Genomic DNA, 23,898 nt, shown 5'->3' with positions numbered 1-23,898 from the left:
TCATCCGCCCACCCCTGCAACCTGTCCAGATCCAATTGCAGCCTGCCCCTCCCTTCTAGCATGCCCACTTCTCCCCACATCTTAGTGTCATCTGTGAATTTGAACATGGTGCTTTTCACCCCCTCGTCCAAGTCACTGATGAAGATGTTGAACAGTGCAGGCACGAGGACCGAGCCCTGGGGGACCCCACTGCTCATATCCTTCCAGGCTGAAGATGACCCGTCCACCACCACTCTCTGGGTGCAGCCCTCCAGCCAGCTGGCAACCCCACAATCTCCTAATTTTTAAATGAGAATGGGGTGAGAGACAGTGTCGAAGGCCTTCCTAAAGTCCAGAAACACTATGTCCACCATGACACTTGTGTCCAAGGATTTTGTGACCTCATCAGAGAAGGCCACCAGGTTGGTCTGACAGGACCTGCCTCTAATGAACCCATATTGGCTGCCCCTATGCATACACTCCTCTGCTTACCCCTCGCAGATGTGCACCTGGATAATTTTCTCAAAGAGCTTCCCCAGGACTGCGTTAAGACTAATAGGCCTATTATTTCCTGGGTCCTCCTTCCTCCCTTTTTTTTGAAAATGGGGACCACATTGGCCCTTTTCCAGTCCTCCGGCACCTTGCTAGAGCACCATGATCACTGTTGCCCAGGTGACTGATCACCCACAGTCCCCTCACCAGGTCGCCGCTTGTGGTCAGGACCTGGTCTAACAAGACATTTCCCCTGGTGGGACTGTGCACCTCCTGGGTTAGATGGAGGTCCCGTAACACTGTTAGGAACCTACATGAGCAGTCAGACCTGGATGATTGGCTCTTCCCAGCAAATGAGATAGTTTAGGTTCCCTCTATTTGCTTTTAGGGAAAAAGCTGTTATAAATTTTGTCACAATGCTGAATGACAATAAGAATTCAAGTCACAACCATGAAGAATAAAGGATGAAGTTGCATTTAATTGTGTGGAGTTGTGATATCTATACAAGTGGTTTTAAATGTCATTGTTCCAAAGAAAAGGCGCCAGTCTGCTGTGGCCTAAAAATGTGCGAAAACAGATTACCTTTTTAAAAAACTCATAAAGGTAAACCCCTAATTGAGAATGTCTATACCACCCTATGCAGTGCTGCACAGATATGCACACTGAGTAGCTTAGGTAGTTGGAGCAGTATACCCTGAGAAGCAGGAAAAATCAGCCCAGGTGAAATGGCACAGTCACACACAATACTGCTTCCAGTACTTGTACTAGTTTGTTAAAACACAAAACAAAACAAAAATTAAAATATCTTTATGTGGCACTATATTCTGTAATGTATATGTTAACACCCACTGCTGGAGCTGAGGATAAATTAAAGTTTATATGCTAAGTGGAAAGAGGAGGAAATCACATTCAGTCACAGAAAAACTACAAAAATATGAAATATATCAATAGGCTCAATAAGCCTGTATATCGCAATTCAATTTTCTAGTTTTCAATATTAGATCTTGACTTGAGTCATCAAGTCATCAAGCAAACATCAAATACTCAGGTAAACAAAATGCTAAGTAGTGCAGCATGTAAAGTACATTTAAAATATTGTGGGGTTATGAGTCTGTAGGGAAAAAATGCAACTGTCACCAGGAATACATGGCTTTTGTCAGTGTTATTCAATGAGAGTATCCACTGCAATGTCTTTGGGGGAGATGTAGTTAATGGAAAGAAGAGGCTCAGATTATTTTGGGTAGTGGAAACCCCTAAATAACTAAAGCCTCCAAAGAACTGTCAACAAAGTTCTTTGGGTAGATGTAGTATACTTTATTAGACCAACTAAACAGTTGGAGAAATTGTTCTTTGCAAGCTTTTGGGCACAAACAGCCTTTTTCATGCATACAGAGAGTCTACATTTAACATATTAAATATACACAACTATTTGTGCATATGAAATTAAAACAAAAATTTTAATACTAGTTTTTAAAAGACCAGTTGGAAATAAACAGAAATAAAGCAAACCTCCCTTCTCATCTTTCTTTTATTTTAAAGACAGACAACAATTGTATGAAAAAAATGTATTGCTGCTCTTTTCAAGGATCACATTTTTTCTCAAAAAACAGTTTCTCGTATTACATTAAGATTGGAATCCTTTTTAGTTTGCTTGTTTACACTTTTGCCTGAGTGAAACTTTTGTGCATTCCTCTTCATAAGCATGTGTATTTCTGACTCAATGATCTTGGAAGAAGTTTTTGGTGAGACTTATGGAATACATAATACAGACAACTGTGCAAATAAAATTTTGAGCAGCCTTTTGGATAAAATCTAAAATATATTCAGACACCTCATATGGATGTTTTCACTGGTAGAAAACAAGGAACAAGTTTGAGTCTGGCCTGTCATACTGCAGCAGAAGTCTTTATACAATACCAGACTTCTACATATAATATTGTTTCTGTCCCCCATGTTCCACCTATATCTCTTTGCGTGCAAACAGATTTAACATTAAAGCATTTCCAAGTAAAATGGGAAACACTGTCAAAACTGAAATATTTGGGCTGGGAGATATGCATACTGTTTCTGGTTGGAACGTTTCAAAATTCTGGAACCTCCTCTAGCACCAGCTTGGGGGTGGTGGCTAGAGAAGGCTACAGCAACCTGCCACTGTTCTCCATCTCACAAGGGTGAGAGGAGGAAGGAAGGAGAGAACTGAGAGGTAGGGGGAGAGTGGGGGCAGCTCCCTAGCTCCACCAGTGGTAGTCTGACACCCCAGCTCCACTCTTTATCGCTCCTCTTCCCCTTGCAGCTAGCTCCTCTCAGTACTGAGCCTGGAGCTGGAGGGTCTGGCTCTGGAGTTGGCCCTGTAGTCACCAGGGTATGGTGAGCCTGGTTCTGGATCTGGCAGGAGTCCCAGCAGACACTGCAGATCCCAGTAGACATCTGGCAGGATCCAAGTACCTGAAGCATGGCTGGCAGTTGGACAGCAGGAAGGCTGACCATCCTGATCTTTTCCCCCCTTCCTCATGAAAACATAACTAAAAATGAAAAATTCCAAAATAGCTCCTCATGTAAAAGCATGCTATTCTGGAGTGCTTAAAGCCACTCCTGGAATGTGTCAAAGGGCTTGCAGATTTGCACACCTGGCCTTTTCAAATATATCAAAATGTTTTTGAAACATTTTAAGTGTCAAGTCTGTCCACACCATATGGTTGGGGTTTTCAACCTTTTTTAAAGTGTACCCCTGGCAGCCCCCTTTTTAGTAGGTGTACCCCCAGGGGACAAGGTGGAAAACAGCAGGACACAGAGCAGGGACATGGCAAATGACAGAGAAGTGGCAGCACAGTGTCTGTGCAGTCCTGCTCTCACCCCACCCCAACCCTGCCCCTGAGAGGCAGTGGCGTGATGTGGCGGTGTTCTATCCCTGCCCATCCCCACATACTCCTTGGGACCTTTCAAAGCGCCCCCAGGGGTACACATACCCCCGGTTGACAACCCTTGCCCTATGGCATGCTGACTTTCAACAAAACTTAAATGTCTCTGACAATGTTAGAGGGTAAACATTTTTGTGCTTTTGACTGCAGCTTCCTATGGTTTGTTTTAATTGCTTATCCAACAGCTGTGCAGTTAACTTAATATGCAGAGTGTTATTGATTCTATTTTTATGATTTCAGAATCCTTGAAGGTGGTTTTCAAAGCCTTTACTGATGCACTGAAAAGCTAAATCATTCCTAGAAACATATTTCATTGAGACACAAAGCAAATCATCAGATTTAGTTTCAAAGCTGCCTACTGTATTACCTGTGGCATATGAGAAATAAATTTTGTCAACTCTGGCACCAGAATTGCCTCCTCCTGAGCTTGATTCTCTTGGCTGTCTCATGAATACTTAAGTTTTCCATGGGGCCTTTTTGCAATCCTCAAATTTGCAAATGAACCAAGAATCTGTTTGGCAACCTCAACACAGCAAGGTTTGTGCAAAGCTTTTAGTGCAATAACCTCTGCATTACATAAAATCAGTATCATGCAGTGGACAACAAATATATATGTATAGCAATAGAATTAAATCCACCCACCACAGCATCTCATTTTCTCCTCCATGTCACCCTGCAAGGCAAAGATGTGGGTGCACAAAGAAGCCTTTATTTCCCTTGCTTGCCTCTACCCAGGTCAGTAATACAGCAGTGTTCTGAGCCAGGCCCAGATAAAAATCCCACTCTGATCCTTACAGAGATTTTGCAAGATACATTTAACATACATATAACATTAACTACAATGACATCTAAGTGATGCTGACCTCTTGTCAGCCTCACTGATGTGGAACCCATTCCTACTTTGCAACCACCAAGTGTGATTGAATCTCTTTTCCTGGGTGTTTTAAGGCCATGATAAGGTTTCATAAACCACAGGTTAAAGAAAGAAGCACAGACCCCATACTGATAACCACATTTAGAGGAAATAAGCTCCTTATCTGTCTAACAGTGGAATGTCAGCTGTCCCTAGCAACCAATGCCATATACCTTTCTCATACCTTCCATATTGGGGTATATCAACCTGCTGCTGAAGTCAGTTAAGGCCTGAAAAAAATTATTTATTACTGAACTTACTAGATGAAACTCCATTGTGGCCATAATGTGCCCATCAAAAAGAACTTCCTTCTTCAGGTATATAGGGAGCAAAAGGAAGGTGCAAGGTAGCATAAAACCCCTACAGGACAAACTAGGGCAACTGGTGAGGGAGAGGGAGGACAAAGCTGAGCTCTTCAATGAGTTATTTGCATCTGTATTCCTAGACACAGTCCACAATAAATCTCCCAATTGGATCAGACAGACACAGGAGGGACACCAGCCCATAAACCGTTAGTACAGATTTGGTGAAGGGGCACTTGGAGGGGCTGGATGTGTTCAAATCAGCAGGCACACAAGAACTTCATCCACAAGGGTGCTAAAGGAATTGGTCAGTGTCATAGAAGAGCTGGTGGCACGGCTGTTTGAGCACTCAAGGTGCTCTGGTCAGGTCCTAGAGGACTGGAAAAGGGCCAATGTGGTCCCTATTTTTAAGAAGGGGAGGAGGGAGGAACCAGGGAACTATAAGCCAGTTAGTCTCACCTCTATCCTTGGGAAAACTGAAAAAAAATCATTAAGGATCACATTTGTGGGAGCCCAGCAGGGGAAATAATGCTGAAAGGAAATCAGCATGGATTCACTGCAGGTAGATCCTGCCTGACTAACCTTGTTTCTTTTTATGACCAGGTCACAAAATATTTAGATGTAGGAGTTGAGGTACATGTCATCTACCTAGACTTTAAGGTCTTTGATACGGTATCTCATGCTGTTCTCATAAATAAATTGACAGGCTGTGATGTAGATGATTACAGTCATGTGGGTGGCAAATTGGCTTAGGGGTCACACCCAGAGAGTGGTGGTGGACAGGTCGATATTGACTTGGAAAGATGTGGGCAGTGGAGTCTCGCAAGGCTTGGTCCTCGGACTGGTGCTATTCAATGTCTTCATCAGTGACTTGGACAAGGGTGTGGAGAGTACCCTGTCCAAGCAACAGAATTGAATCCACCCACCACAACACCTCATTTTCTCCTCCATGTCACCCTGCAAGGCAAAGATGTGGGTGCATAAAGAAGCCTTTATTTACCTTGCTTGCCTCTACCCAGGTCAGTCACATTCATTTATGTCTACCCGCTTAGGTATTGCATGGTAATATTAATTGCCTAAAAACCTGCACAGCACCAACAGATGAATTGCCAACACTGATCTGGTACGCCACAGACCGCAATCATAAGGAGTAGCCAGTTCCTACATAGTAACAGCAATCTGACACTATTTATTGATAGAGCTTCTCTCATTTGGAGGTCATTTAAGCAGGTCACTGTCTCACATTGAAAATCTGGAGCTACTGACAGTTATTCCAGGTTTGTGCAACTATATAATCCTGCCACATTTTACTAGTTCTCCTCCACCAAAAGTACTGGTTTACACATGGACCATGGCATTTGCTCCATGGGACTGATGCCTTCTTCAACAGGTCTGTCACAGATAAATTCAGCTGAATATGTCTGCAGCTTTTTAAATGGACTTCTGCATGGCAGCCTAGGAAGGGCAGACCATTCTCTCTCAAAATCCTGCAAACAGTCCTTAGAGAAGCTCAAGTTTAGTCTGTGTATTACCTATACTGAGAGCAGGGGTGGGCAAAATGCAATCCGCTGCAGCCATTCTATCCAGCCCAGGGGACCCCTAAAAAGTTTAGAAAATTAATATTTATCTGCTCCTGGCTGCCTGTCATGCAGCCCTCAATAGCTTGCCAAAACTCAGTAAGCGGCCATCTGAGAATCAGAGAATTTGCAATTAGGTTTTATCAGAGAATTTGCGATTTTTAAACAGAAAATCAGAATCCTTGAAGATGAACTAGTTATTGAGTTTACTGTACAGCTGTCAGAACAGGCTGATTGCTTACAACTTATCTTGTGGGCCAGGTCATAAGTAGCAGTGAAAGGGCTGCTACATATAAAGAAAAAAAGAAGTTGAGGGGAACTAGAGGAAGAAGGAGAACATTAAGAAACAAGTTAAAATGAACATGTTTTAACACTAGATTGACAAGTCAGCAGGAGTCATCACATAGCATGAACTTCACTTCACAACAAGGCAAACATTAAGTAAAACCATAACATCCTATTTTATAAGGAAAGAAAAATAGGTTTTTGTTTATATTCAAACTATATATGTCTGTGTAAAAGAAGAAAATCCAAGCTACCTGACCAAAATAAAAATGCTAGAAATGCATTGCATGTGTAATGTCAATTCACAAATACTGCAGCATTGTCAGTTTAATGTCACTAAAAGGAAGAGGGAGAGGAACAATGATTTGTGTGTGTGATACATTACATTAAACTAATTGCATGGTTGGAATAGAATGCATTTTTTCTTAATGTACTCCATTCCTCCTCTAATTTCCTGTAACTTCTCTGTTTTGTTTTTCTTTACGTAACAGCCTTTCCACTGCTGTACTGCAATGCATTTGAAAAACTGGCAAAATCTATTCCAGCTATGCAGACGGTCCAATAAGAGATATCCCCCACAAAAATCCTCGACTCTTCCATATTCCCTGGAACATCACAGCTACAACACTACTTCAACACTATGAGAGACAGAAGCACTATTCCTTTAAGACAAAAGTCACAAGAGAAATTTGAAAGAGAACAGGAAATACCAGCTATAAAATAACCCACATATTTACCCCAAATGAAATTGAGAAAATTGCTGCTGTCTTTAACTTTCCTGGTACATGAACGAATTTCTTATTTGAAATCAACAGCAATAAGTTCAGTTGATCACCTTAGATCAGAACAATCAGGGGCCTTGCTTCCCGTTTTAATGAGATACTTAGTCTGTTGGCTATATTTTCAGTATTTCATTTCAGTAACTGAATTTTCCATTGCACTTTGATTTCTGCTCACTTGTGGCTCATTCATAATGTTCAGTTATACATGAATAAACTATTTCTTGGCATCTACGTTGACATGGTTGGTAATGAGAACAAAATTTAACTGAGGCCTTTTTTATTTTGAAGAACTGGTCTCAGCGATTTTTATTTCATTTATAGGCCTCAGAAAAGTAGTATTTTTATATAAAAGGCACTCCTACTTTGCAATGGGATCACTTTGTAACCAAAGACTTACCTGGGGAAATTATGTAAAAAAAATTCTTGAACTCATCCATCCAGACTTCTGCAAGCCGCCTATTATTTTTGTTAATAATCTGCCCTGTGCCTCCTGGAAAAGTATAAGGAGTGGCTTTTCGGAATACATGTCCAACATGTGAGCAGGTTACAATTTCCAAAGTGCCCCCACACTGCCAAATCTGAAAGCAATAGGACAGTTATTGTATAATTCAAGGTGGCTACATATACTTTAAACCGGTTCTTTTTTCTCTAGTCTTTTCAACCTGAAAAATTCTATCACCCCAGGCCTTTAACAAAACCTAATACTATTTGCTAATGTAAGCAGCCAGTTACAAACTGACCAGAATAAGGATGTTTGGAGGGTAGAGAGTCACACTGAGTCACACCAAGTGTATAAGTACTGAGATGTCAGTAAGAGGCTGCCTGGAAGTGATTAGAAGAGCTGACAGTGTGAACGAAAAAAAAATTGAATATGAAATGTAATAAAGTGACTACATTTACATATTGCTAAGAAGATAAGAAGATTTTAATATTACATTTATTTGTAAAATGTAATGTTAAATCCAGAAATTTTTCTAAGATTCTGGAACTTAAAAGTTTGAAAGACACTGGCAATTTTATTCTGGACCCCAAAAATGGGACCTCACACTTATAAATGTATTTAGCTATTTTGTAGGTATCGACATAGGATTCTGAGCTAATAGGTAAAAGCAAGGAAAGGAATTACCCAAATAATGTATTTGCTGTCATCCATAGGAAGATACTGTAGAAATATGGGCAACACTAGATAGGACCCCCACTCAGAAGAAAGGTACAGCTACCAGGTTGTAAATCACTGAAAGAAGTTTTATAATGGAAATCACACACTGACCTTATACTAACAGGTTAAGCATTCATCACTGATCTAAACCTTACCTTGTCTCCCCAAGCAGCTTCTCTACACACAGATTGTTCTAAACACAAATTTTAATTGATTATCTTTTAAAATGAAAATCCCATATCCAAATTTTTTGTCTCAAGGCTTTGTAGGCTGCTTAACTGTCATTTTCCTTTCTTGATAACAAGGCAGTTTCAGCTATATAATTTCGCCAAAGAACAAAAGAACAAATTACCCCTGCTTGGTTTTTAAACTGTTGCAGTCATTGTCCCCTTACCATGTTTACACCTTGAATTATTCAAAAGGGAGCAATTTAATGCCAAAGCAATGTTTGCTTACCCTGAAGGAAATTTCTAGATTCTCTCCACCCCAAATGTCCATTCCAGCATCATATGTTCCAATTTCTTGGAAGTAATCCCTGTCTATTGAAAAAAGGCCTCCTGCCATTGTTGGTGTCCTGAAAAGATGTAAAAGACATATTGAACATCCATGTAAAAAATATAAGCCAAACTGATGCTTACAAACTTTACTATGAAATCCTTTCTATACTGTACTGTAGTGGGGAGGCGAGGGCAGCGGCTCTCTTCTATGGGCTGCACAAGGGCTACCTGCCTGGCCACATGGTGGAGCTTGCACATGGTAGCCACTGCCATCCACCACCCCATGCTGTGTGCAAACCCCCCCACCCCCCAACTGGCTGGCACCCCCCCCACCAGAAGTGTACCAAGAAGGGGTACACTCTTTAAAAAAAGGTTGAAAACCCCTGCTGTACTGAAAAGTCCTCATTAAGTCTGTACTTATCCTTTGTTTGTTTCCTTCAAATCTATGATTTCCCCTCCTTTTATTTTATACCTGCATTCTACTGCACTACACTAAATTCATTCTTGGAGAAATGGATGGCCTGTGAGATTAATGCTATATAAAGCCTATACTCCCCTGTCACAGTTCAATGGCTTTCGTGTCTATATTTCCAACAGTTCAGGTCTGAAAATAAGTTACCAAACTTACACTAGTTCCACTTCAACAGGTGTTTTCCTCACATCTCAGTTAGCACTCATTAGCTGATGAGTTTCAGCAGAGGAAACAACTTAATAAGCACAGAAATTATATCACTCCTCCTTAAAACTGCTATTTACAGAGCCAGTGGCATGGAAATAACTGCTACTTGCAGGACAGGTAGAAGACTTAAAACTACAAAGACAGTATCTTAAAAAAAGTTCTAATTTCTTGAAGAAATGTGGCAATAATTTCTTAACAGTCTATTTCAAGAGACAAAAAAGCATAATAGTCTGAGAATTATTAGTTCCATTGCTCATTATCACTGCTTCCATAAAAGCAAAATATACAATCAGGGTTACATATAGAGTTCCTTTATTTTTAGTTATTTAACGTTTCTAAAAATGTGAGAGCTTTCAAATGTATATGTATATATGGAAATTTATATTTATATATGTAATTTTATATGTAAATTCTCCTAAATCTCAATTTCTTAGGTCAATGCTATCCAACTGGTAGCCTTAAGGCTGCATGCAGTCCCTGAAGGATTAGACAGTAGCAGCCGCAAGGGGGCTGGAGCGCCCAAGCTATGCAAATACTTGCCTATACTACAGGTGGGGGGGTACATGTGGCTTGAGGGGGTCTGGAGTTGCATAGCAGGGGACAACTGAGGTTGGGAAGGAAGGGGCAGATCATGTGACGGGGGGTGGACTGAGCTGCTTGTGCTGGTTACATGTGGAATGGTCAGCCTGCACAGCACATGCAGCTCAGGGTTGTGGGGGGATATCAGACTACCCACATTGTGACGAGGGGAGGCGGCAGCTATGTGGAGTGTGACCCTCAGCTGCCTAGAAGTTAGACAGCTGTCTCACATGATCAGAAAGTTATTCTCATATACATAAAAGGATACTTTGACTCCGTTATGTTAAATGATACGCTTCTGTCATTTTAGCTTACATACTATTTCTAGCATTGTTAAAAAATGGTCTAAATATTTATGAAAAAGATACCAAATGGACACCCACAATTAAGTGCAAGTGCAACTAACCGTACCTGCAACTATACACAAAACAAATTAGGTTTCTAGCAAACATTACTTTAAAAAAAGAGAAAGATACAAGCTATGAAAAAATTATTTTATGTCTGAACCTCTTAGTAGCATAAAAAGTAAAAGTGCTTCCTAAGTCAAAGTAAGTTAGCTTCCCTTGTACCTAAAAAGACATTAGAAATAATCCTTAGACAACATTAGAAATACAACAGGTCATTATATACGGTTTTATTTGTTTCACAGTATCAAAAATTCAGTCTTCTAGAGTACATGGGAGGCAAAAGAAAGGTAAACATCATTATGACCTTGCATCTCAAATTTCAAGTGTGTAAGAAAATCTCATTTTCATTAAAATTAATTCAGGAATTAAAGTTAAAATCTTCAGAATAATCCTAAAGTGACATATCTGATAGGGTTGTGCAAAGTTTCAGTAGCCGATTTGATCCGGAGGAGATTCGGCCCAATTCGGCGACAGAATCTCCACATCCGAATGGAATTGGGAGACTAATTAAAAGGTCCGAATTCAATTGGAAGCCCCCGAATTGATTGGGAAAAGATTTGGTGCCGCTTCAGAGACTCTGCCATGGACTAAACAGGCAGCAGTCCTCCCACACTAGACACCGCTGCCTCCAGTTGGTAAGCCTGTTGTGGTAGACAGAGGGGAGAGAGAAGGGGTGTGGGAGAGGGAGGGATTGGGGCTGGGACAAGTTTCCCAGCAAGGGTGGGGGGCACAGGACTCAGGATTCAGAGAGGGGGTGGGGGGCCACGGGATGTGGGTACGGCAGCACTCAGAGTGGGGGTTAGGCAGGCGGAGCTCACTCAGTGCAGAAGGGGGCAAGCAGCAGCAGGGCATAGCCCACCGCTTGCCCAACTGGGGAGGGGAGGTGGAGGGAGCGTGGGATGAGAGATCGTCAGCTGCCCGGAGCAAGCCACTCCCACATCCTGCCCCAGCTAGGCAAATAGCAGCAAGAAAAAACCCTCGCTCTAACTGCTGTTGTGCCTGCATCCCATGCCCCCCTGCCCCCACCTTCCTGAGTCCCATGCCCCCTGCCCTGGCTGGGCAGATTGTCCCAGCCCCAATCCCTCCCTCCCCCATGCCCCTTTCTTCCCTCCTCTGCCCACCACAACAGATTTACCAACTGGAGGCAGCTGTGCCCAGCATGGTGAGGCCTGCTGCCTGTTTAGTCTATGGCCGAATCTCTGAAGCAGCGCTGAATCTTCAGATCAGATCTGGCCGAATAGAATCGGGACAGTAATTCAAATCTTCGAATTGAATCACTGTCCCTCCGAATCATCCGAATCCAAATCCAATGTGTATACTTGCTGCTTTGCACAGGCCTAATATCTGATTATTTAATAATCAGACTACTATAATAATAATAATAATAATAATAATAATAATAATAATAAGTTAACAACAATAGCAAGATCTCCATGTCATACCAATTTGACACTGTTACTTTAAATATGTCAAAATGACAATAAAACTTATATTGTTAATTACCGATATATTTGAAGCTAACCTGGGAAAGACAATAAAAGAGGGCAATGAAACTTTTTTTTCTCCTGAAATGGATGCAATAAATTTTAGTTACCTGACAGGAAGGGTCCGATCACCTTTCCTTCGGTCCATCTCCCTCTGAGGAACAGGATACCAGCGGAAATTCAATTTCCAGTTGAACCCGCCATAGGTCATATCAGAGCCCGCCATATATTCAAAGGTGTCATCGCTAATTACATCAATGATGGGACACACTACAGTTCTCCTAGAAAAAGAAGTGCCAGAACCTATTAGTTGAAGTGACAGACTGCTCTGAATTTTTTTGGTCTTTGTTCTTATTTATTATATATTACAGAAATGATAATAAACACCACAGCATGCAAAGCTTCTTTTGGTTGTTTCTAAAATACATATATTTAACAGGTTATAAGCATTTTACCCCTGTGTGTTACTGTGTTTGCCAACAAGCCAAATAAGCCCTTGTTCATACTGAAACTTTTTTGTAATTTAAGAAATAAATGGTCAGTTTTTATTTTACATTTGGTATAAATTACTCTGCATCAGCAATACTCAAAACAATGTTACTAGATGGGATATTGCTATATTCTTTAACTGTAGAAAACACAACCACATCACATTTTGTGGACAGTCAAATTCTTGCTCTGCCTCCTCCTCCATAAAAGTGCCTTCACAATAGGGTTGTATAGTGTAAATTGACATACTGTATGTTTTTTTAAAAAAATCAGCAGCAGCATCATAGCTGAATTCCAGGTTTCCAGCTACAGTATATGAGAGTGGCTCAGGCAGTCCCCCTAACTTTAAAGCAAACAATGCCCTGCAGATCACTTCTTATTTTACAGCCCTGTATACATTCACAGATAAATGTGTAATATTCAAAATATAGCCTTTATATACATGAAGAAATCATTGTGAGGACCCAAGAAGAATAACTCAAACTTAACTATTTCTAAACCAGTTCGTTTTCCATGCAGTTAAGGCCTTGTTTGTTCTTTAAGGTAATTATAGTAGGGAAAGCTAAAAAATAAATGTACTGGCTATGTGGGAGTCTCTTTAAAAAAGAAAGGAAAAAAAGACAATGTATATAAAAATAGTTAAGATCATATAACTGCTGCCTCAACTTGACAGTATGCTACTTTAGTATAATGGGTAACTATCTGGATCAGATATCTAGATATAACATGCACATTAAACAATAAGTTCCAAATCTGAATTCAAACAAGGACAATTATTGCCATCCTTTTATTCTGTAGTCATAAGGCTATACATGTTTATTAAAAGTCTGAGCCTCTTCTAATTTCTAAGCCTCTATAAATAATGGTTAAGGCATGTTTAAGTGGCACTTAATGCATACATCGGTGTCTCAATATGACAGTTATTGAAACACTAGCCAACTGCTCGTCAAGAATGATGGGGGGGTGGGATTGAAGGGGAGGGGGCAGGGGCTGGGATGGAGTGCTCCCACCTAATGCCCCGTGCTGCCGCTGTTCTGCCTCTTGCAGGGAGTGGGGTGGGGGAGCTGAGGCCAGTGCTGCTGGTCTCGGCTCCCCCACCCTCTGTCCAGTGGTCAGTGAGGCTTTGGAATCATGGTGGCGCTCCCCCACGCTTGGAGCACTCTGGCTGGCTGCTTCCATCAGCCAATCAGAGCACGAATAAAGCGTGACTGACAGACAGACAGACAGACAGACAGACAGCTTTTATATTATTAGAATGCTGTAATAATCTATGAACTCTGCTACAGCTTTACTTTGCAAGCTAGATTTTTTTAAAACAACATAGGAAAGCTATGTTGAGGGCATCAGAGGGTTATGCAGGTGATATTTTGGATGAGAAAACTTGTAAATGGGAAGGTGTACTAAGAAAGTAAAAAACAGACACAAGGAACACTAACATCTTCCCCAGACAGCTCTGCAAGTAGACCTCAACCTAAGGATGTAACAGAGCATAAGCTCTTCTTTTATACTGCTTGAACTAGCAGATGCTAACCATCAGTAAATGATGACAGCAACAAAAACATCGGCTCTTAACTATGCGTCAGGCTTGTAATTAAGCATTTGCACCAGGCCCAATCAAACAGCTCAAAGGACATGCTCATTTTCTTTGTCAGCTATGGTCAGAAGAAATTCGCCTTGGCCTGTTCCTCCAGGAAAGGAAGAGTTTGATAAGGCTAAAGCAGCTGAATATGTGAGCTAGGGCTTTTACTTTTACCATGTTTTCATTAGAATGACACAAAAAAGTGCAGGTAAGTTTAGTTTAGACTAGACCAGAGTTTTGATTTTTTAAATCTCTAGCCATTCTTGGAGTTAAGATTATTATTTAGAATTATTTAACATACAGCACCTACTTGGGTTTACTTGTGGGTGGCTCCCACAATCATTTAATTAAGGATCCCAAAGATAGACAACTGAAAGAGAGTAATGCAATATGGCTTTATTTATAAACCTAAACAAAATGATACAAAATGACAACAAAGGAGAGGAAAACAATATATAAAGCAACTAGCTTTAGTTTTATTTACACAATGCTTTGAGGGAAGAGGGGTCCAAAGCAGGTAAAATAATCTGTGGATGCATGCTGATGGTCTTGTCTTCCTTACTGTAGGCTCCTAAAGACATCTTTCATGTACCTCTACATCATAATTTGTCTATGTACATAAGCTTTACCTAGTTTAGCAATTCCTCACCTCAAAAAATGTAGGGTATGTATGTCTAAGACCACATATTAATATTTACATCATATTATTGTTGGTTTGTTACCATAGCATATTGTTAAAATGTGGCTGTAAACTTTGCAACTCAAAATTGCCCTATAGTACAGAAACATTTATCCTGTACCATGCGTCATCCTACCTGCTGTATTGACTGGAATATAAGACAAGGTTCCCTTCACCCCCTCACTCAGCATCAGCATGGGGAGGAAAAAACGTTTGTATTTGAGCCAGATCTACCCCCACCACCATTAAATACATTGTCATTAAACTGCTGCTAGAAGAAACAGGTGCTCAGTCACGGAAGTCAACTATGAAGTTGATTAAATGCAGCCAATAAAAACACATAGCTTCTGTTGGGCAAACACTGATGGAAACTTTTTTTCTTTTGGCGTGGCCTTAAAAACAAAAACCAGACCAAAAAACAGGTGGGTGTTCCATCCACAGAGAACTGGCATCCAGCCTGGAAGTACTGTAATATCAAACCAGCATCAGGAGGGCCAGAACCAGCCCTGACACCCTCCCCTTGGTGCCAAAATTGCTACAGCTGATTTTAGCTACAAGATGCTGAAGTTAACCAGGTTTGTTTGTTTGGTTTTTTTTTTACAAGTTCTATTAAAAACACTCATCATCACGCTACACTTACAAAGCTACACATGTTAAACATCTTTGTTTTACCAAGACTTCATAGGCCAGAAACAACTACATATCAAAAATGTGCAACTATATTAAACCATTAAACAATGAACATCAACTTCCCACAAACAATAAACCCTTACAGAACTCTTTTTCTTTCATACAGAACCCCATGAAAAACCTGTTACCTCAGTAACCACCTGAAACTCTCTAGCCCTTCCATCAGTTCTCTTTGTTATTTTAGTGAAACAAGTGTGTCCAGTCCTTTTTCCTCCACCTCTTCCTCTCCAATCTCTCCCTTGTCCTGACTGATGTAGTATTTCAGTTCATGCAGCTCCACTTTCAGGCACTCTTTCAGTGATAAGCCAACTCCTTAAACAGCTGGAGGTTTCTTACTTACCATCAACTAGCTTTAACATATGCTAATATAAAGTCCTTAATAACATTTCTTCCAGTCCCTTTCGTATGAGTCTGTATAGTGCCATTTCCCGTGCTAACAACAAGTTTTTTTTGTGACAACTCAGAAAGCGGCAGGCTCTTTCCCACACTCGCTTTACATATATACATTCCCAAAACATGTCCCACTGTTTCTTGCTCCCCACATCTGTAACTTGGGTACCTTGATAAGTTTGTCAAGCCCCATCTGTTGCACTTCTCTCACCAGCAAGATATGTCTTACAACCACCCACACCAGGTCAGTATGTTCAACTTTTAGTTGTTTATCCACCACTGCTCCCCACACTTCCCTTCCGTGAAGTTTCCCACTGGCACCATCCTGTCTCTCTCCCTTACCACTTCCACCAATTTTTTTTATGATCCTTCAGGACTTCCAGCTCTAACTTTCCTATTTTATACCGCTGTATAACTCCTTCCATCCTGATGTAATTAATCGGAGGTTACCACACCCATGTACTCTTCAAAAGAAGTCTGATATCTTCTATTTCCTCAAAATTGCAGCTGTGTGAAATTGGGTGATATGCACTGCTTTCCTCTCTCCCTCCATTACCACCTTGTATAGTGTGCTTACATATTTTGCACAGATGAACAGTTGTAAGTCTGGCAGCCCTCATCCCCCCATTTCTCTTGCTTTGTACAGTTCAGCTGCAGCCAGCCATTTTCTTTTGACATTCCAGGACAATATGCATATTTCCCCCATACTTTTGTTATCTCCCATGCCAGTGTGAATTCAACTCAAGTATATAATAGAATAAATCAGCAGCAACACAGCTTTAAACATTGCCACTTTTCCAGCAAAAAACAGTGTTCTCCTGGACCATAATAAAAGTATTTTCTATAGCTTTGCCATCACCTTTCCCCATACTATATTATCTTTTCCTTTGGCATTTATTGGGAACCCAAGCATTCTGATTTCTCTTATTTGAAGGCCCAGCTTATCCAAGCCCCTCCAGTTCTCCACTCCTACTATTGTGCTTCTCAATGCATTTTGTTTAGCCCTGTCACTTCTCCATACTCTGATGTACGTTTTAGCCCTGTTTCCATTGAAAGTCTATCTCTAACCACTACATTTATAGAACACATTTTACCTCACCCCCTCCCAGAATCTTTACTCTGTTTATAACCCAATTTTTTCTTATTCTTTATGCCAACAGCTCCATGCCACTCACAAACAGTAGCGTGTGGGGGCAGTAGTGACAGGGGGCACCCTGGTCTCACCCGTCTGGATTTTAAAGGCCCTGCATAAGTACCCATTCATTTGGATTTAACTCTCTGCTTCTCTATACAATAACCTTATCCAGCATGTACATTTTTCTGGGGACCCCATTTTTCCTAGCACTCCAAATATGTAATCATGATCTACTCTATCATATGCTCTTTCTAAATCTAGATTTGTTAGAACTGTGTTTGTTTTCCTCTTGTAGATGTGGGTCAGTGCATCTCTCATCAAACTGCTTGCTTCATAGATCCACCTACCTGATACTGTGCATACTTGGTCTTCATGTATTATTTTCTGGGGGTTTTCCTTATCCTCAAAAGCCAGCACCTTGGCCATTAATTTATAATCCATATTAAGAAGCATAATCAGTCTCCAGTTTTTCAAGAGTTCCTTCTCCCCTTTCTTGAAGAATAAGATCACAACGCCTCTTGTAAAAATCTTTCCCTGCGTCTCCTGTTTCCACTATTTCCTTGAACACTTTCGCTATAACTCTCCCTACCTATGCCCAAAACTTCTCATAAAAGTCTTCTGCTCTTCATGATTTCCTTTGTTTAAAGGTTTTTAAATTCCTCCACTTCCTTTAAGCTCATCTTTTTTTTTTTCCATCTTCTTTGTTTCCTCCTCCTCTACTTTCGTTTCAATTTCTTCCAAGAAATCCTTCATCTTCTTCCTGCCTGTTTCCTTCTTCTGGTATAGCTCTTCGGAAAATCTTTCCACCACCTTCAACACCACTGCTTGCTTTTCCACCACGGTACCACCACCTTCCCACACTGCTTTAAGCTCTCCTTTTGCCGCCTTCACTCTGGCCAAAAAGTATCAGGACTACTCTTTGTTCTCTCCCACCCAAGGTGTGCATGCTAAGAACATTTTCTCTCTCATCTTTCCTTTAAACCAGGTTTCTAACTCTTGCCTTTGTTTCTTTAAGCTCTTCTTGTATCGGTCTTCCTTCAGTAGCTTCCTTTAGCAGCTCCTGTATCTTTCTTTGCAGCTGTCTTATCTCTTTTGCTTTTTTCCCCATGCATTTTTGGTTTTCCTTCCTGAAAAAGTATTCCGTTCTCCTCTTTGCCATTATCTACCCTATGGTACTCCCAAAATATTTCATCAATGTTCACCACCTGTTATACCCCTCATGTACACTTGACATATCTCTTCACCTTGTAACAGCTGCACATTTAACTTCCACAGTCCCTTCCCTCTCATGGGGCTCTTACCAAGACTCATTTCTACCTTCAACATCTGGAGACCACTAAAAGCCACATGTATGGCTTCTTTCTTTCGTATCCTTATTTCTTTTGATACGAGCACAAAGTCAATTCTCGATTGTTTCTTTCCACTCGGGTCTATTCTACTGACAACTTTCTCCCCTGCCCACACATCTCTTAGCAACTCTTCTTTTATTATATTTAACAGTCCAGATGAGCTGTCTAAAGCTCTGTTTCCTCCATTCCCTGTTCTATTGCTTCTTCCCCTGTTGTATACTGTCCCCTGTTCAATATGCAATTGAAATCTCCCACTGTTATGCACAGCTTCCCCCTGACCATGTAAACAGTTAGCTTTCTAAGCCCTCCCTCTCCGGCGATTCATATACATTGAAAAGTTTTAATTCTGTTCCCCTGAATGATGGTATCATTTGTTGCCATCTGCCACTGATGACTTCTTCCACCTGCTTTGTTCTCAGCTCTGTGTTTTTAAGTAACATTGCAACCCCTGCTGCTTTTTCTCAGTTGTCTCTGACCACCAAGATGGTCCTCATCTCCATCTTTTCTCAGTGTTTATAATCCCTCTCTCCTGGTATACCACATTCTTGTAGGCAGACTGTCTGCCCTTCCTTACTTTGACACTGGTTCAATCCGTTTCCATCTTTTCCTTGTTAAGATACTCCTGATGTTAAGTGAAAATACTGTCAATGCCATTTTATGCTTGTTTTAAAATGAGTGCACCTGTCCTTCTAAAGTTCGTCCATGCTTGCTTTGAACTTAGTTCACCTGTCCCTTCAATGTTTGTCTATGCTATTGCTTAGGATGGTTGATAACTCCCCCTCCTTCACTTGCATCTCAGCAGCCTTTTAAAGCTGTTGGATCACTCACATTTAGGAAGGCTTGCATGTTCCTACCTCCCCACTGCTTCCCACTTCTTCTTTCCACTCCTGGCTGGAGCCCAGATGTGTAAGTAGCAGGAAACTGCTCTGCCTCTTCCTCCAACTCACCTCCCTCATCAGCTTTCTTTTTCCTGGTCTTCAGCCCCTGCATTTTCTTTCTTTCCCCAGCCTCTCCCCAATTCTCTCTCTTGCTCTATCTCCACTTCCATTGTGTGTAAGGTGTCTTTTTTGTTCCCCACCCCTGGCCTCCACGTCTGAGCTGTTTGCTGTTCCTGCTTTCTCTTTCATTTGTCTCCTATCTCCTCCTGCACTACCTCAATCACAGACATTTTACCCCCACTCCTTTGTTCCAGTCGCCTGCGGGTTTTCTTCTACCATTTCTACTTGAGTGTCCAAGCCCTCCTCTCTTCCTTTGGGTTTTTCTGTTCCTCAGGGGGTCTGACTATACTTGAAAAGGCTCTGGGGCATCTATGATACAAGTGCCCTTCTCCCTTACAGTGAGGGATTTCTAACACTCTGCTGCTCTATGCCCCATCCCTTCACATCCATAGCACACTGAGGAAGTAGTGTGTGAACAGGAACTGTACCTTTCTGCATTTGCTGCACTCTTTTGGTTGCCCATGGTACGTTATAAAATCCATGTGTCCTGACCTGAATCACTGCCAGGAGATGCAGCACCTCACCTGACCTCTACTCATCTGCTTGTAACACTACCTTCGCCCTCCAAAATCTTGTCTAAATACCATATTTGTCCCTTTCTTCCTCTATTGACATGGCCCTTTGGCCATACTTTTCGATCCATCTTTCTGTGTCTTCTGCTTCTAGTAAATCTGTATACATTCATTCTTCCCCTGTTGTATACTGTCCCCTGTTCAATATGCAATTGAAATCTCCCACTGTTATGCACAGCTTCCCCCGACCATGTAAACAGTTAGCTTTCTAAGCTCTCCCTCTCCAGCGATGCATATACATATACTATACTCTGGCGATGCATATATATATATACTATAATCACACTTTCTCTTGACTTTTCCCCTACTACTAACTTTATCCCTCTTAATTCCTTCCTCTCATTTCTCTACATATTTCTTCCAAAAGTTCTCACACCTTTCTCCATCCCAGTAAGTCAACTCCCATGTCTTTCTGTTCAAGAAAGCAAATCAGGCTACTGAGATGCTATACCTGTCACATGTAGCTCACTTCTACATTGTGCTTGGGGAGGGACAGAGCCTGAGCAGGGTCTGACAGTAACAGAGGACAGGAAGTCTGCACGGGGAAGAAGTTGACAGGACAGAGGACAAGGGAGGACCTGACCCCTCCCCATCCACACCAGCTACTATTTTCTCTGCTGTAGTTGTGGGAGGGGGATGAATTCAAGGCTACACTCCAATAATTAGATTCTACATCTGGAAAAATGTAACAAATGCATATATTTTCCATATATACAAAATATAATTACTGGGGGAGGGATGTCATACATTTGAGTAAATATGGTAGTTGTTTACTGGTGTACAGTGAATCGCACGATGAGTTAAACACTCAGGCCCAGATTTGTGCCTGGCTGAGACCAAACACTTCATTCATAGGTACTTAGTCTTGTTTGTTTTTTTACTTGTGTTAGAACTTCCGTATTTCCTCCATTGCAAACCAATATGCTGGGAAATTATAATATTAATCTACTACTCCAAAGTACCCAATTATATTCTGCAGCCGCAGGGAAAAAGTACAAAAAGTAAGGTTCTTAAATTGTAAGAAGGGGAATTTAGGTTGGCTATAAAGAACTTTAACTCTGAGAGTAGTTAATCACTGGCACAGATTATCTAGACAGACTGTGGAATCTCGGTCTTTGAAAGTTTAAGTGCAGGTTAGATAAACATTTATTCAAGATGTTTGTTCAAGAGATCAGGGGCTGACAACCTATGTCGCATGGGCTAGGGACAACACATGAAGAGAGCATATCTAGCTTACCAAGATTTTATCTAGCCTAACAGTATACAGCAGAGGCAGGAGGGACATGCACCTGCACGGACATACTAGATGGAAGGAGAAGTGGGGGATGAAGAGAAGGCTAGGGGAGGGGAAGAAAAAATATAGATCAGCCACTCACAGCAGCATTTGACAGAGGAGAAAACAATGGCAGCATGTGGAGACATGGCAAATTGGGAGCAGTGAAAGCAGCGGCATTCTTATGACTGAGATGAGTTAAGTTAGGCCTGCTGTTGAAAAAAGGTTGCTCACACCTGATTTAGACAAGAATGATCCTACCCTCAGCAGAACTGGGACTAAGTGATCTCCTGAGGTTCCCTCCCAAGCCATATTTTTGTTGGATTTTATGTTTGGCTAAACTAATAAGCTAGATTAGGTGTGTGTAACAGAGCACAGGGTGTGCTCTGTTACTTGCAGGGGCCCGGGCAGCAGCAAGGCAGCCTGCAGCTGGCTGCAATCTCAGTTGGGTACAACTTCCTGATTGGGAACGGGGCCCAGCTGTGCCCTATAAGAACAGGGGCTCTTAACAGTAAAGCCAGAGGCTAATAGGTGGGATAACAGCACCTGGCTGAGCTGCTGCTCTGGGAACATCTTTGGAGCTATGCAGATGGCTGGAGGCTCCTGGTCCTGGGGCATGACCTAAAACTACACCCTGCTGGGTCTGGACCGTGTGGTGGGACTGCCGGTGGTGGGGCAGTCTCCAGGAAGTGTCGCACCTGGGGCCTTCCCAGTAAAGGGCAAGTATGGGGCACCAGAAAGCCTCAGCCCCTGCTGCATTGTGGGTGACCCTATGGAGGGGAAAGGCTACGGGAACACACCCCGAAGAAAAAAGCAATAGCTCAGACTCATGGCGAGTTCTGAAGCAGGGCTCCAAGGTCAGGAAGGGACCTGGGACAGTGCCCAGACTCACTGCAAGCTCTGAGTCTGCAAAAAGGAGCCAGGAGTGACGCTCCAGGGAGGTAGGGTCCTGATCTTTCGGAGAACTATACAAGAAGCTCCCGGGGCAAAGGGATTAGGGATTGCTGAGGCTCAGTGTAGGGCAGGGGATAAGTTTGGGGATACTAATAAACCTAGTGTGGGGCATATGGGGCTTGGAGTCCTGAAAGGGAATGAGGCTTGGAGCCCAGAGTTATGTGGGGGCTTGGAGCCCTGAACTCATAGGGGGCTGTTAGCCTTAAGTGTAACCTGGCTGGGAGCCTGAGGAACAGTAAAGGGATGGGAGCCCAAGTGATTGAGTGGCCAGGGCTTACGCCAAACAAGCAGGCCAGATGCTAGGACAAACAGATTAAGTCCATGTGTGAGGCCACAGATGTCATCTGTGAGGCATGGGTGGATGGAGCCATGTGCATCAGCCCTTGGCATCAGGGCATGTAAATGGGCAGCCTCCTACCTTGTTAAGATCCATCAGTCATCATCAAGGCATAGCAGGTGAGGTAGGCAGGTGGTTTGCCCAGAGACAAGTGGGTGGCCCTACATTTAGACTGGCCCCGGGATGCCCACTTGGAATATTTGTTAACCAGTGAACAAACCAAACAGAAAAAGAACATTAACAAATAAACTGATAATTACCGGTCAGCTTTAATCCGTGCCAAGAGAGGTTCAAGCCATCCTACAGTACATTCACAGTGAGCATCTAAGAAGGTAATAACCTGGCCTTTGGAAACAGCAGCCCCCTTTAACCTGGCTCTGATCAATCCAGAACGCTGCTCCATTCGAATCACATGAACTGGAACTTTTAACTTTTTCACATAGTTTTCCAGTGGTCTCTTCAAGAAATCTGTAAAATATGGACAACTGGTGAGAAACATGAAATAAACTAACACATTGTGCTGATCTGACAGACTCAGCATGCTGCTGGGGTCCAGACCATTGTTTCTCAACATGTGGGTTCCAAGGCTATATGAAAGGGTTGCGAACAAACTTTAAAAAGGGATCAATACACTTTAAGAATGGGTTCTCCTTTAAAAGAGAAAAACATGAAAAACTGTGGCTTTTCCCTTCCAGGCTGTCAGAATTCCAGCTTGCAAGGGGCTGCTTGGGGCCCCCTCTGCTCCTCTACCCTATCCACATACTCACCAACTGCCCCACAAACTGGGGCCAGGGGGAAATGGGTTGGGAGGGGCACTGGGCCAGGGCTGGTCAATGTTTACAAATGGGTCCTAGTACACAAAAAGTTGAGAACCACTGGTTTAGATTTTTCAATAAGTCTTTTTTAAACAAAAAACACCACACTCTTAGTAAGAAGCCCATATAAAATTATACTTAACTTATGCAATGTAGAAGTATAACACTGCAAAAAAGAACTCTTAGTAGCAGTCTTGGAAATCTCAAGAGAGCTGACCAAAAGGTGATCATTTGTTGCTGCAGCTCTAGGTGTACAAGCTCTAATTACCCCTCCAATAACACTTGGGTGAAGAGGGAGAGGGGAGGAGAAGGTGCAAAAACACTGATGTACATAACTTGAAACCTGCACTGTACCATAAAAAGCTCCTAAAAGTGGGACAGACTTTAAATAGATCTCTATCTTCACTACAGAAAAATAAAAAACTTAATTTTGCTACCAAGTTCAAACAGTGATTAAATGACAGCTAAGGATCACTTGAGTAGCAGAAATAATTTGACAGAAACACAATAAAAAACTCAAAAAAATCTTGCAAAAGATTTGATTGAGGTACTGGATCAGTATGTGAACTCAAATTTATCATAAAT

At 41.8% G+C, this 23,898-nt stretch overlaps 1 protein-coding gene across 1 annotated transcript in view; it reads right to left on the bottom strand.

Moving 5' to 3' along the window:
* The window catches only part of GALNT1 (polypeptide N-acetylgalactosaminyltransferase 1), a 202,624-nt gene that overhangs the window by 25,307 nt on the left and 153,419 nt on the right, over nucleotides 1-23,898 (bottom strand). Inside the window, exons 6-9 of the mRNA XM_090049575.1 lie at nucleotides 22,759-22,966; nucleotides 12,164-12,334; nucleotides 8,864-8,981; nucleotides 7,646-7,826 (exon numbers count right to left, since the gene is read on the bottom strand). Of these exons, the coding sequence (XP_089905701.1) occupies nucleotides 7,646-7,826; nucleotides 8,864-8,981; nucleotides 12,164-12,334; nucleotides 22,759-22,966 (678 nt within the window). The remainder of the gene's footprint in view (nucleotides 1-7,645; nucleotides 7,827-8,863; nucleotides 8,982-12,163; nucleotides 12,335-22,758; nucleotides 22,967-23,898) is intronic.

This window comes from Crocodylus siamensis, chromosome 5 (assembly GCF_052110815.1).
Source record: "Crocodylus siamensis isolate JL-2025a chromosome 5, ASM5211081v1, whole genome shotgun sequence".
Classification (NCBI taxonomy): Eukaryota; Metazoa; Chordata; order Crocodylia; family Crocodylidae; genus Crocodylus; species Crocodylus siamensis.
This window is presented reverse-complemented; position numbering and strand designations above follow the sequence as displayed.